The sequence below is a fragment of the Gavialis gangeticus genome, unplaced genomic scaffold, assembly GCF_001723915.1.
Source record: "Gavialis gangeticus isolate Ggan-Ray unplaced genomic scaffold, GavGan_comp1, whole genome shotgun sequence".
Lineage (NCBI taxonomy): Eukaryota > Metazoa > Chordata > Crocodylia > Gavialidae > Gavialis > Gavialis gangeticus.
Genome location: NW_017729034.1, coordinates 49,602,742 through 49,617,073, shown reverse-complemented (window position 1 = coordinate 49,617,073; position 14,332 = coordinate 49,602,742). Strand labels below are relative to the sequence as shown.

At 37.9% G+C, this 14,332-nt stretch overlaps 1 protein-coding gene across 1 annotated transcript in view; it reads left to right on the top strand.

Moving 5' to 3' along the window:
* Positions 1 to 14,332, top strand: part of RYR2 (ryanodine receptor 2) — a 784,157-nt gene that overhangs the window by 143,610 nt on the left and 626,215 nt on the right. Inside the window, exon 10 of the mRNA XM_019526720.1 lies at positions 1,515 to 1,611. Coding sequence (XP_019382265.1) covers positions 1,515 to 1,611 — 97 coding nt within the window. The remainder of the gene's footprint in view (positions 1 to 1,514; positions 1,612 to 14,332) is intronic.

The window sequence follows — 14,332 nt, the reverse complement described above, 5'->3', positions numbered from 1 at the left end:
GACCCATTGGACTGTATGGGTGTCTACGCCACAGTCCCCCAGCTTCCTAATGAGAATGGGGTGAGAGACAGTATCAAAAGCCTTCCTGAAGTCTAGGAAAACTATATCCACTGCCACCCCTGCATCCAATGATTTAGTGACCTGGTCGTAAAAGGCCACCAGGTTGGTCTGACAGGATGTGAGAGGCTGTTGAAGTCAGTAATTGCCAAATGCATCAGAGAAGACTCGATTAACTGTAATTCCAGAGCAATGGAGCAGCCTCCCTGCTTATGCACCCTTATTTCCTTTCTAGCCTCCTATTGTGAGATGTTCATCCTTTAATGTAGTGGATTTTTTTCAAGCTGAATTCTTCCATGTTGGCTGTGTACCAAAAGGCCCCCAAATTCATTTTTGAAAGTGTGAAGAAATTGCAGGTTAATTTTTGAAAACAGAATTTCTTGTAAGGGAGAGCTGTCTCAGAACCTTCACTTACCTGTTCATTTGTCCTTCAAAGGGAAAACATTAAAGAAGTTCAAATAGGTGTTGTACCTTTTTACCCCTTAAATGTATGTTAAAAATAAGTCACAAAGTTGGGAGGGAAATCCTTGGGGTTAAGACCAACCATCTCCAGAGGACAATGGGATGTTCTTGCAGAAGCAGGCAAGGGATTCTTACTCACCACTGCTGCAGCATGGCTCTGGGGGAAGACTGTAGTGCAATGAGGTGTGTCCAGGCAAGGACATAAGCTATGGGCTTTGCTAGAAGGGCCTACACCAACTTATGCTACCTTTTAAAAAGTCAGGTACAAGCTCTGCAGCTGGGGAGATAAAAGCAAGGTTGCTTCCATAAGGTGGGAAATCAAGTTCTTCCCTTGGACAAAGTATCTAATACAAAGATTTGGTGCATTAGGATGTTAATGACAGTCCATCCCACCATCCTTCTCCCCCATGATGCCATAGAAAGACCAAGATAATTAAATCCTTAGGTAATCTAGAGATGAAGATCTTGATTTAAATACCTAGTAGCAAGGATAAACGTAGGATTAGACTTGAAATTTATTGCACTTCGGCAATAGCTTGTCATACCTATCAAAACTTACTGAAATAAACTGAAAATCAACTGAATTTTTGTCTTATCCTATCATCCTCTTGTAAAAGATGTTGATAGGATCTTACAATATTCAGTTAGTTTTTAATACTTTGTGCCCCGGAAAAAGGAAAGGAAAGGTTTAAATTTCTTGATGTTCTAACTCAGATTTATGTTAGGTTATTATGGATTTATTTTCAGCTTAGTTTCACAATTCCATATAGGTTGTGATAGTATCTACATTTCATACACATGTGTTTGTGCTTTTTGACAGATACTTGTTCCTAAGTATTGGGTAAGCGGGTGTCCTCATCTGCCAGTTCTGCATGTTCAGCTGTGGTGTGGACACACTGGAGGCAAGCTGGGAAGTGAGCCTTCAATGTTGTTTGAATGTGTTTTTTGTGGTTCACTTCAGATGAGTATCCATGATTTTCTCGTCTTCCTTCAAGGGTATCTGATAGGAGGTGATGTGCTGAGGTTATTGCATGGTCATATGGATGAATGCTTGACTGTTCCATCAGGGGAGCATGGAGAAGAACTGCGAAGGTAAGTCTTTGATCCTAGAATGGATACAAGAATGACAAGTTTTATTAAATTAAATTTGATTGTTGCTGCTATAACAGTATTTTATAACCGTAAACTGATACCGGTATCACTTATCTTGCAAAGAGATCCTATTGGGATCCACTTTTGGTATGAACTAACAGCGTCCTTTGCATTTTTCTTTTCCAGTTGTATTAAACTTGCTTCCTTTGCAGGTGCAAACACAATAAACTAGAGTCCTGGACTTCATTCAGAAATATCAAGCAAACTTGCCTGAAATACCAGGGGAACACAGAACAAAAATTGAGTGATTTAGCATCCTTTATATTTATGACTTTGAGTCATCTCTTTACTTGTGTGCTTACCTCGATACCAAATCTGGGAATATAAATACTCAAATTCTATTGTGCTAACATTGAGCTACAGTGGTGTAATGAGTGACAGAAATAACTTCCTGTTTTATTGGGTCTGTTTTTTTAACATCTGCAGAGATCTGTAGATAAACTTTGTCAGTTATTTCACTGCCAATCTATTTTGTAGGTGTACACAGTACTTCGGGAGATGGCAGAGTAAGATTGTACAAGAAGTCATAGAATCTTCTAAGAGGAAACCCAGGATACAGCAGAAAGTGATAACGGTGGTTCAGCATGTGACTCTTCCCTCTGAGTCGCTACTTAACCAACGTACTCCACACCAGTTTGCTCCTCATGTAGTGCTTGTATGCAGACAAGGACAGAGATTACGCAGAACAATTAGTGTATAATTAAAGACTATTATAAACTCTGTTCTGTTGTAACATGGGCTCATGTTACATGAATAACACTGAGAATCACTGTTTACGTAATTTGATGAACACCCTATGTTAGACTTTTGTAATTTCCTATAGGTCTGTTCGTAGAATGCATAAAACCCTTTCCCGTTTTGAAGATCTCTTATTGGCTTCCTTTTTTCAGTTTTACTCCTAAAATGTCACATAAAGTTACTTTCTATGTTACAGCTTTAGATATCAGTACTTTATACCTCACATTTTTTCTCTTTAGGAAATAAAATTTCTACTTATTTCTTATTATGGAGTAAAATTTTTTATCCGGACCTCTGAAAGGATGATGCACTAATCTGTGGGTGACTTGCTGTGGATCCTACGTTCCTTTTTTGAAAACTTTAAGTACTTTATTTGCCATGTGGCATTTAGTTACTGACAAGGCTATAACTAGAAAGCTCTGGAAAATGTCAAGATCCACTATTTGTGGTTACCTTCATTCTCATATATTTAATTTCTCCAGATTTTGTATGGAAGGTATGTACAAGAGCTTGACAAGAGAGCTGATTGATTTGCATGTTATCTTTTCATGCAGTTTTTTTTATGGGTGGCAGATTTTAGTTATAATGTTAAAATTGGATGTGTTTCAGGAAGTCTTCAAAAGCAGGTCATCTCAGCAAAATGACAGGGTAAAATGGTATTAGTATTCTTATCTACCAATTTCTGTATCTCACTTTCTCAGATTGCAAGTAAAACTATATTTTTCTCTGAAACCTTTTTTTCAAATAGGCAGAAGATTAGACAGTGCTAAAATACAAGTTTTGTGGGATATAGTTGCCTTCGACCAAATCACTTAAGTATGAGGGTTCCACACTAGACAGCTTTTTAAAATGGGACATTTGTGACATGGTTATAGGAATTTAACTGTAGTAGGTTTCTAAAGCTTACCACAAAATTATAACAGAAGCAACCTGCATGTTGTGTGATGTTCTCTCTGGCCAGGAGCCAGATGCTTAGGCATGCTCCTGAGAGTGGCAGTGAGTATAGCCAGTAAAATGCTAATGACAACCACAATGTTTTTCAGCACTGAGCACATGTAGCACAAGAGCTATTGTTTGGACATTGCAATGCAAATAATAAACAGCAGCAGTAATATATTAAGTCAGTAGTGCTCAACATCCAGCTGTGGGCTAAATCCAGCCTGCGACGCTCCCTCCAGGTCTAGAAATCTGGTGTCATGGGAGCATTGGCAGCATAAGTTGTCATGAGTTCCAGAGATCCTGGGAAGTTTGGTACAGTAGTATGCATAATCTTATTTATTTATTAGATTGACTGCCCTTCCCAAAAAGGGCTCTGAGCTGTTTATAATAAAAGACAAAATAACTTATAAAAATCAGAATAAAATATTCATAGGTTCATAAAAGAAATAGAATCTACTGAATTTATTAAAGCCATAGATTCATAGAATTATTAAAATAAGATAGTATAATAAGAGAAACTTCTCCAAATACCCCAACATTTTTTGTTAAAAAGTCCACCCTACCATCCCCACTCTGCCCCCCCTTTTCACTTGGGAGAATGTCCCTGCTGCCCAACCTAGCCTCACTTTCCAACTTAAATTTAGGGACTTACCTAAATTGTGGCAGGAGTATGTTGCACAGCGGCACCTTTAATTTTGCTCTTTTTGCCATGACCCTCCCCGCAGCATTAGTTGCATTTCAGCTACTCAGAGGTTGTGGAGGAGGTTCATGGTAAAAAGAGTGAGATTAATGTCCCTCCCATGCCTGTGCCTCTCTCTCTTATATGAAGTCATGGCACTTTTCACCTCCCCCTCACTCCGCGCTGCCTCCCAGACCAAACATATTCAAATCAAATATTTGTAACAAGAAATACAATAAATTATACTATCCCCACTGAAAGGTCGCCTTCAGTGGTGCCCGCCTTGGGCACCTGCCCTAGGGAAGTCTGTAGTCCTTTATAAAATCAGCAAGCTTCCTTTCCAGCACAGGTGGTCATGTGTTCTGGCCCTTTTGTGTTCTGGGCTTGACTTTTAGAGCAAAGAGTCAATGACATCAGCTTCCCTTACTGAGCTGAAACAGTTCTGAAAAACAGGCAGCTTCACGAGTAGGGGCTAATACTATAATCTAAGCCTCTTGATTTGGACTGAACACTTAGCTCCTCTGATTTCCCCTGTGTTCTCAGGGAGCTGTGTTGTCTTGGGGCAGCAGGTGTTGGTATAGAAACACTGCTTTTGAGAAGATGGCCCCAGCTTCAGTAGGTGTTAGTTTATCCACAGAGACCTTGACACCTTTGCAGAAGTTAAGGGCCTGGACTAGTGAGGTGCAATTGCATAAATTACCAAAGAAAAAGAACACATTGTCATGCTGATTTTTATCCTTCCATATGGTGCTGTCACTATCACTGCTGGGAGATGGCTGTATTATTCTTGGGTAGTATATGTGTCTCATTAGAAATTGTTCAAAACTACATTGAAATATTTATGGAATGGAAGAACACTCTCAGAAAGCTGATTTAAGAGTTTTGACAATTCTGAATAATTCAGATAATAAAACCCAATGCAATAAAGTTGGAGTGTATTGCTTGGAGTGGTATTTTTGTACATGAGCCAAGTGAAATAAGTGCCTATAAAACACATTTAATAGCCTTAATAATTAGTCATAGAAAATAAGTCAACAGGCTAGTTTGCCTCAATCCATCCAAAAGATGAGCATCTCCTCAGAAGTAGTCTTAAGCAGACTCATCTTGAACTGTTAAACCTGCCTTGGCTTGTAATTAACAACATAGTAGCTTGGAATAGAAAGGATGGAAAGAATGATTTATATCATCATATTTTTATACTGAAGTGAGACTGACATATTGTCATATTGCCTCTAAAATATGGAAGTGTAGGCTAGACTGTACCAAATACTGAGCTCTGACTCTCATCTAGTAGACATACGTTTAACTTTAAACACACATTGTCCAACTGACGCCAGTGGGACTTCAGTCCACCTTATGTACTTACGTTAAAACATGCATTTTTTAAGTGTTCTTACTATTCATAAGTGGATTTCCTAATTTTTTTGTGGGGGAGATCTAAATCTAGAGTATGTATCCACATCTTTCTTTTGCAACTTAAATAATGTGTTAATAACTATTTATTAAGTATATTTTTGGATAACTGTCCTTAATAGTCTACCACAGAAGATATTGGTGTCTGCTTGTATTTTAAGTGGCTTGAAAGGGTCTCTGTAAGAGGGGGCAAACTCGGGGCCCATTCTCATGCTGGCCCACCTACCTGTTTCTATGGGCAACCTGCTCAGTCTCTCCTGCCATGACTTTGTTGTTTCTATAAACTGTTGGTATAGTGTGGGAGACTGCCCATTACTACCCGGATGCCAGGGGGAACCATCTGTAGCTCCGTTCCTCCCATACACTGCAGCCCAAGCCTCGCAGATGGCATCTAGGTGACACAATGCTCTTGGCCCCTAACTCTGGCCTCTCTCATTAGAATCCATGCCCCTCACTCATACTTGGCTCCTTGCCCCACACACAGATAGTCAGGGCTCCTAGCCTCTGGGCTCCTTGCTTCTTGCTAGGCTCCATGCCCCTTACATACTCTGGGCTTCTAGCTTTTGGACTTCTCGTGTCTCACTAGGCTCTATGCCCCTTGTTAGGCTCCACGCTCCTTACCCCTCATTTACTCTGACTAGCAGCAACAGACTGCTGACTTTATGAACTAGGTTCACAAAATGGCTGCCACCATCAGGTACCTACTGGATGCCTGACCCAGCCCTTAAAGTGGCAGGCACCAGCAGTGCCCTGCCAGTCTCTATGTGGTGTTTAGTTTTTTTCCTATTGAAATGGTGACAGTGAATTTTTTGTTCTATGTTAGAGTTGCAAGGTTTCATTTTTGAATTTACATTGTTATCAAAGGCAAGTCTAAAATTATTGTAATTAGAGTGCATGTAGAATTGTGGAGAAAGAATGACTGAACTCTTAGTGAGATGTAACTTAAAAGTGTTCATTCCTTTTAATTAACATTTAAATTTGAAATAGTAAGTTAGGACTGTACGGCTTAAATCAAGTGTCAGGAAATAAAACTATAAAGATTCCTCTAGTAATACTTATTCAGTCACACTACAGATGTTCCTTTTTTGGTTCACTGTAAAAATTAATATGATTTATCTTAATTATAATAAAGTAGATCATAAAATGTACAATGTGACCATGTTAATGCCGTCATAAGAGTTTTAACCTTTTGTATTTTCTGAGTTCTGAGATATGGAACTTTTCATTAATATAGAATATGATATTTATGCATTTATATTTCTTTTTGTTTTATAAAGCGAATGAAAAGAAATCTAAATCAGGAAGATGTGTGTGAACTTGCTTATGTTTAAAGAAATATTTTTAGTTTGGATCTAAAATTCACTTACCATTATTGTATAGTTATTTGTATTCTCATAGGATACCTATAGATGTGCAGGACACCTGTTCCGACCTGCTCTAATTGCAGTGCGTTGGAGCAGACTTGATTAATTGAGTCTGCGGGAGCGCACTAATTAGCATGCTCCCACAGCCTTGGTATCTCATGTATTCAGCATCCCCATATTCCAGAATGGTGCTTTAACTAAAGCTTGTTAAAACCCCCCACCCCTCTTCAGAGCAAGTTTAAAGGTGCCTAGAAGCCAACCAGAATAGGGCTGAAGTGTGAGGTGCTGGGTTTTCATAGAGTAAGAGTTCTTGCTGTAGATGTAAACAAGAAAGATATAGCACAGGAGAAAGGGATATAATGTATATGCAGAGACAGCACTGATATGCAAACATTGTGTTAAGTCCAGTTAAGACCACCTCCAAAACTCTCCTTAAATAGTAGTTATATAAGGTAGTCCATATGTCTCTCTGTGAGCCATTGGATGGCAATTTTGTAGGTGTTGCATTTCACACACAGGTGCTGTTCACCAGCCATGGAGCAAAGTTACTAAATTAGATTGTAAATCCAGTGATAAAGTGAATATATATATAATTTTCCTGAAAAAACCAGTGTTAAGTGAAACTGAATATATTTAACAACCCAAAACCGTGATTGCAATTGTTTCTAATGACCCAAGATGGCAACCGTGAGCGTTATAACAACTCGCACTAAGTGAAATCAGGTATCAATTTAAAATGTGCGTTATAGTGAAATAGTGCTCAGAGAAACAGCCTTAAGTGGGGGTTGCCTGTGTTATCTTTCTACACTGCAGCCATTAGAAGTACAGTAAATATTAGTGACCTGGGAACTTGCTATACTAGAATTTAGTTTTTCTTTTTTTTAATACAGTTCCATATTATTTCTTCTTCTTCTCATTTTGAAACTGACAACAAATTAGTGTCCAGCTATGTTTCCTTATCTTTTCATCCTTATTGAAGGAGAACTATTAATCTTAAGTGTGGCTGCACATTAAATTGTGTGTGTGTGTGTGTGTGTGTGTGTGTGTGTACACACACACACACACACTTTTCTTCTAAGGTTTTGTGTATGTATGTGTTGGTGGATAGGTCCCAGAGAGGTCTGCATTTTCTGAACTCATACTTTAGTCATTAATGATCCTATCCTCATGCCAGATATCTGTCTTTTTAGGACATTAATGTACCTTGTAAGATGCATGGCCTTTGCTACACATTTGCAAGAAACCCATGTTACTCTTAAAAAGACAGCCTTCTTAAATTGTGATATCTAATCTTCTTAAGGTGAATCTTGCCTGTCATGATAAGTGTGATATAAGGTATTCTTTTGTCTGCTAGAGCAGAAGATGTCTGTGAGGCTTGAATCTAAGGGGAAAATCAGTGGTTCATGTCTCGAAGTGAGATGAGGTCATGGCTTATGCAGTGTCTGGCTAATGTTTGCTCCTGATCTTTGTAGACATAATGCTTCTAGCTACTTTTGCTTAGGCAGTGTGCTTGCTTTGATGCTTTGCTTGGTTAAGACCTTAGTGCTTGTGACTTACTGTTTTTTTCCACGTCATTTAGTTATTCTAGTCAATTCTGTCCACATAGAATCTTTTCTGTTTAGTGAAATGAGTTAGTTTCAACAATATAAAAATCATGTAGGCTACCTCATTTAGTACTCTGCTTTTCAGGCGATGAATTTCATAGGTGCAGTTGCCAAGTCACTGCATTGCTCCATTGTGTCGTAATAAGAATATGAATTGGCTAGTGGTTGTCTAGGGACATGGCATATAAAGTAATCTATTTTTAACCCACTTGAATTACTTTATGGTTGTAATTAGAGTTGATAGTCAGATGTCTACCATTCTTTTTGATGGTTAATGATTGCCAAGCAGTGCAAACCTCTACCTTACATTTCACAAAGGTAACCAAAAGTGTTCTGAGAAAAATCAAGTGGGAACATGATTAATTCTGGACACTTTCATGTTCTAGTCATGTCACTTACTGTGTTTAGTAAGAGCCAAGAACTGTTTGCATTAAGAGCACTGAAGAACTCAGAAAAGGATGAGCTGTCCTTGGTGCTGTAATTGCAGTACATAAACTATAACACATATTAGCAAGTTTCAGGCCCTAGTGACTGTTTGTATTAGGAAGACTTAAAAGGATTAATGGTACAATCAGGGAGAGCTGGTTGTTTTAGCTTTAATATACAGCAACAGGTCAGACACAAGACAGCTTCATTACACAGACTAACTGAACTTTACTAAAGACAAAAGCTTGTAATAAAGATAAACTGAAAACAATTTAGGGCTCTGAATTTATTACAGATAAAGAAGGGCATGGACGTATGAACTTAGAGAGTAGAGTTAAACAGTGTTCGGTGCACAAACAGAGGAAAGGAGTATGAGTGATGGTATGTGGTCCATGAGAAAAGAGGTATATATTTTATGTTTTCTGTTTTCCCTCTGAAAACAGAGGGAAAACAGAGAACCTTGCTCCTTCCTCTGAAGGGAAGGAGCAAGGTTTCTGATGTGTCCTTATTTTTCTGATGGCATTCTTTTTTCTTTACATTATTAATAATCTTATGATGTATTACTGTAACTTTTAAGTTTCTCTGTACTACATAGCATTTAATGTGCTTCTTTACTGCACTTAGTAATCTAAAGCTTCTCCATTTGTTATCAGTGCTCGTCTGCAAAAGGTCCTTTGTAGGTGAAGGCAATGCTACAGGCTTACTCAGATATTAGAAATCAGTGTTTGGTTTGGCCAGCCCTCAACCACACTAAAGATTAATAGGCCTCCTTCAATAAAGTTTAAAATACAAGGAAACATAGCTGGACACTGGTCTGTTGTCAGTTCCAAAATGAAAAGAAGAAATAATATGGAACTGTATTTAAAAAAAAGTAGTAGTAAATTCTAGTATAGTCAGTTCCCAGGTCACTAATAATTACTGTACTGTAATGGTTGCAGTGTAGAAAGATAATATGGCAACCCCTGCTTAACGCTGTTTCGCTTAGTGCTATTTCGCTATAACACTCATTTTAAATTGATACCTGATTTCACTTAGTGCTGGGCGAGTTTTGCTATAATGCTTGCGGTTGCCATCTTAGGTCATCAAATACTTTTGGTTTTGCTTAACTCTCATTTTTTCAGGAACCAATTAAAGGTGTTAAGCAGGGCTTGCCTGTAAAGGAAGACTAGCTTTCCTGTTAATAGATAGATCTGTTTTCTGTGTAACATTTTCAATTTCAGGCCTAACTCTTTTCCTGCGTGTGACTTTGTTGATTTCAGTGAGATAACACAGGCCTGACTGATGGGAGAATTTTAACCTTTGGGTATTATGCTATTATATGATATAAGCAAAAGTGTTGTTCTGATGATTTCCTGCCACCTTTTCTATGAAATCAAACAGCAGCTTAAATAGTGATGGAGTCTCTAGCTATAGATGCTAAATGAGTCCTCTGCTACAGCAGTGAGGGTAGTCTTCCGCATGTTGCTCCACTGATTGTCAATTAGGCAAGATGACCATATGCATGTGGTAATTTTATTAGATAACATGTTATTTTGTCCATCTTGTGCATGTATTTGTGTGAGGGCTTTGCTTTTATATTTACACTCTCCTCTCCACTCTTCATCCTTCCATTGCCAACATCCCCACAACTCCTGGTACATAAATATTTTTATTGTACCTATAGAACACTAGCAAATTTCTAGATTTGGAGATTTTTTGGTTGAATTTGTAAGGTCACATTGGTTAGAGAAATAACATTGGTTAAGTTAATAAACTTTCATTATGTGGCTAATCCATCAGTTATTTTTCTCTGCCTATCACAGTAGCTGATGGTGCCCTGGGGATAGTTTTCTTTTTATTATGACATTCCATATTCATATTTCATCCAAAGGAGAAGCAGTAAGCTTCATTTTGCAGTATATCAACCTAAAGTCATTGTATTTTCATTGGAAAACCAGAATAGAAACAAAAGTACCCCAGGACACAATTATTTATTCATAGTAAATGGGTGAAAATATGCCTGAATCTTTTTTTTTTAGTAGAAGGCAAACAGCACAGCTGAGATGTTTTTTCCTTTAGTTTCCTCTCTCAACAGCATACATATTCCTCCCATGTCTGATTACTCTGGCATGTATGTTAGCTTGTAGTTTAGGCCTTCAGTATATCACAGCAGAGAGGAGGGGATGTACAATAAATCAGTTCAGTCAAGGAGGAACGATTCTTTTGGTTTCCCTAGCTATATATTTTTTTCTTTTAAATAGTTAAAACGATATTTGATTATGCTGGTTTGGCTGCTGTATTCACTAGTGCAAGACAATGACTTATATTCACTATTTGCAATTGTGCCAAAAATGCACTTAACAGATTTGGAAACTAGTGACAAATTCTGAGCTTTCTGGTATTACAAATTATTTTATCCCAGGTAATTTGCAGGGTGTCAGGTCTTAAAATCAACTCTGTTTTAAAAAAATTAAGCTTTTGCTTCCAAAAGTTTTTACACATTTTTAGTGATTTGAGAATACTGAATAACATTTAAAGCTTCTAAATTATGTGAAAAGAAGAATTGCAAAGATACAAAATATCAGTCTTAAATTTTGTGAAATGTCAGCTAATTTTGTCTGGAAATAAGTGAGAGCTTAGTTAATATTTTCTGATTTTAAAGAATGCGTGATGACTGACCCATTATTATTTCATGGTTATGTTAGAGCAGCATCCGTCTCCCATTGTGCTGGTCATGTGGCAAAAAAAAAAGTATAAAATTATGGTTCCTGACTAAAGGAGCATAGGTTATCATTATATTTATCATGCTACAGTAAAATAAAACTAATAGAAATGTAAAAAATGCCTAGTACCCTTCCAGCTGCATTGCTGTTGCTTTCATCATAAGCCATTCCTGCTTTTTCCTTATGAATTGTGTAGAAAATGCAGGCCTTAAAGTCCAGAAAGGACTTTAGTACAGGATATTAGTGTGAATCTTTTGCAAATGAAGAAACATTTTCAACCATTACATCAGGACTACTGATCAGTCTTATAACTTTGATGTAATATTTTCTGTCTTTCTTACTGTATTGAAAGAGTTGTTCAAAGTACAGTGATGTGAAAATGTGGTGCCTTGAAATCCAGTTAAACTTCTGGAGCTGTAAATTTGAAATATGAGACAGAAATTTATTTTGCTGGTCATGTGGTATTTTTTATATATTAGAGAAGCAATTTGCCTTGACATAAATGAGCTTCAGTTGGTTTAATACCTACAGATTTCATTTGATTAAAAAAAAGTTGTTAGGTGGAACCAAATGATTAAAACCAGTTATGATGAGCCAAATGATTAAAGTTTTAAATGGGATAGTCTCAATAAAAATGACATCATAATAATAAAAAAAGAAGCAATAACTAAGGGTTAGACTTAGATTGTACAGTGTCATATTTCTGTTGAAGGCTCTGCAACCATGACAACATACACAAATTGAAAATCTTGCCTTGCATACTTAAATATCATCCCCATTCTTACTCAGACAAACCATCTTAAGGTTATGATGTCAGTAGACGATGGGAGTTTGCCTTGATTAAGGACTCTAAGGGTGCTTTCAGAAGTTATTGATCAATCTGTAGATTTAAGCACTTTACACATTTCCAGTGTAATTCAAATTAATCAGACATTTGGTGTTTGGTGGGGGCTCAGAGCCTCCATGCACAGGTTGAGGCCAGGAGGCAGGGGGCACTGTAGCCTGCTCTGGAAGCTTGGCAGCTGGGCCCGCTGGTGTCTCCAGGCTCCTCCCCTGCCTGCCCAGAGACACCAGCAGCTACCCATGCTGCCAGAGATTCCCCTGTGTAGGGGGACTCTCTTGGGGGTGGACCCCCTGAGTGGTGCCATTGGGTACTGGGGACCCTTTCCCTGGGGGTGGGAGTGCTGGCCATGACCCTTCGCCCTAATGACTACACTCTCTCTCTCTCCCTCTGTGGCTGCACATGAGGAGACTCTCTGTCTCCTCCCTGTGGCAGACCTGGGGCATAACATGTAACCCTCATAGGGAACTGTATACAAGTCCAGAAATGAGTACAGGATATCAGTGTGAATCTTTTCCAAATGAAGAAACAGTTCCAGCCATTAGAGCTCTAAATTAGAGCTTCTTCATTTATTACCTGATTTAATAAGAGTTACTTTTTCACATGATTGGCCATTTAAAAAGTGCGCTGTAGCCTCACATGTGTTATAATATGGCTGTAGTGCACTTTCAGGGGCCAAAGTGTGTGAAAATGTTACTTTTAGCTACACCCTAAAATTAGAGCTGTTGTTTAGAATCTCATGACATGATCTAACAATAGCAGAAAAACAAATAAATTGCCCTAAGCCGGATTTGAATACATCCAAAATTCTGTTTTTTAAAAAAGTTTTGTAAGCTTCTCCCCATTGAAATCTCTGGCAAACTCTCACTAACTTCATTGGAACCTAGATTTAACATGCTGTGTAAAAACACTTCTGTGCCTTTCCTAATATGCACACTTAGAGGACACTATCTTTCTCTTGAAGGGATAGTTTATATCTGTGATTTTCTGATAATTTAAGGAGGCATATTTTTTAATTTAATTTAAAACTTAATTTGTTATGGTTGCCTGAGAATATACCTCCCTCTGTAATTCCTTCAACATTTTAGCTTTGTCTGTTGGTTGTATCTTCTTATTCTAACGTGACCTCTCTTACGCATACTTTATTTGTCTCCCATTAGCATTTTAAGTTCCCTCATTTTCTTCAAACCAGCATTTCAGCACACCTGTAATTTCTTATATAATCTGTTGCTGTTTAATAAATGTTTAATATATGCAGTGCCACCCTATTGCTTCTGGTTATGAATAATCTCTTTAATTGTTGAATTTTGCTCTTTTGCCTTTTGTCATTCTAAACTATGTCCACAAAAGGGCATAGGTGTCTAAACACCTGCTAAAGATGCCTTGATCCAAAATTGTAATTCTCAAAACTCCCAGCTCTGTTGTCACCTAACTTTGAAAGTGTCCTTAGGTAGCTCAGTTTCAGTATTAAAGTTGCCCAGGGACCTAGATTTCTGTTTCTGGACAGGACACAGAAGTGCCTCAGTTTTGATGTTGCTATCTGCTTGACATATAAGTCATACTTAAGTCCCAGTTAGATCTCATTGAGGATAAATTATGCAATGGTCTTATGAGCCCTAAGCCATTGGCATTTAAAAAAATACTCTGAGATCTCCAAGCTTTGTAAAGTATTGAGAAGGGTGAAAAAGGGGGGTGGTCATATGTTAAAATTTAGAAATCAGAGGAGAGGCTTTTAATTTTTCTCAAACATTTGGGCTAGGGACATAAATTACACATAAACTGCTATAAGTGATCAAAAACCGGTTCAAATCTGTAACACAACAGGGATAAATACAGACAGGCAAAAAGTCTGAGGCTGAATTGATTCAGTCTTTGCAGGTTAGTCTAACATGTAGAGATTAAATTGAAACAGAAGTGAACAGACATTTACCTTTGACTCAGGAAATGCAGCCACA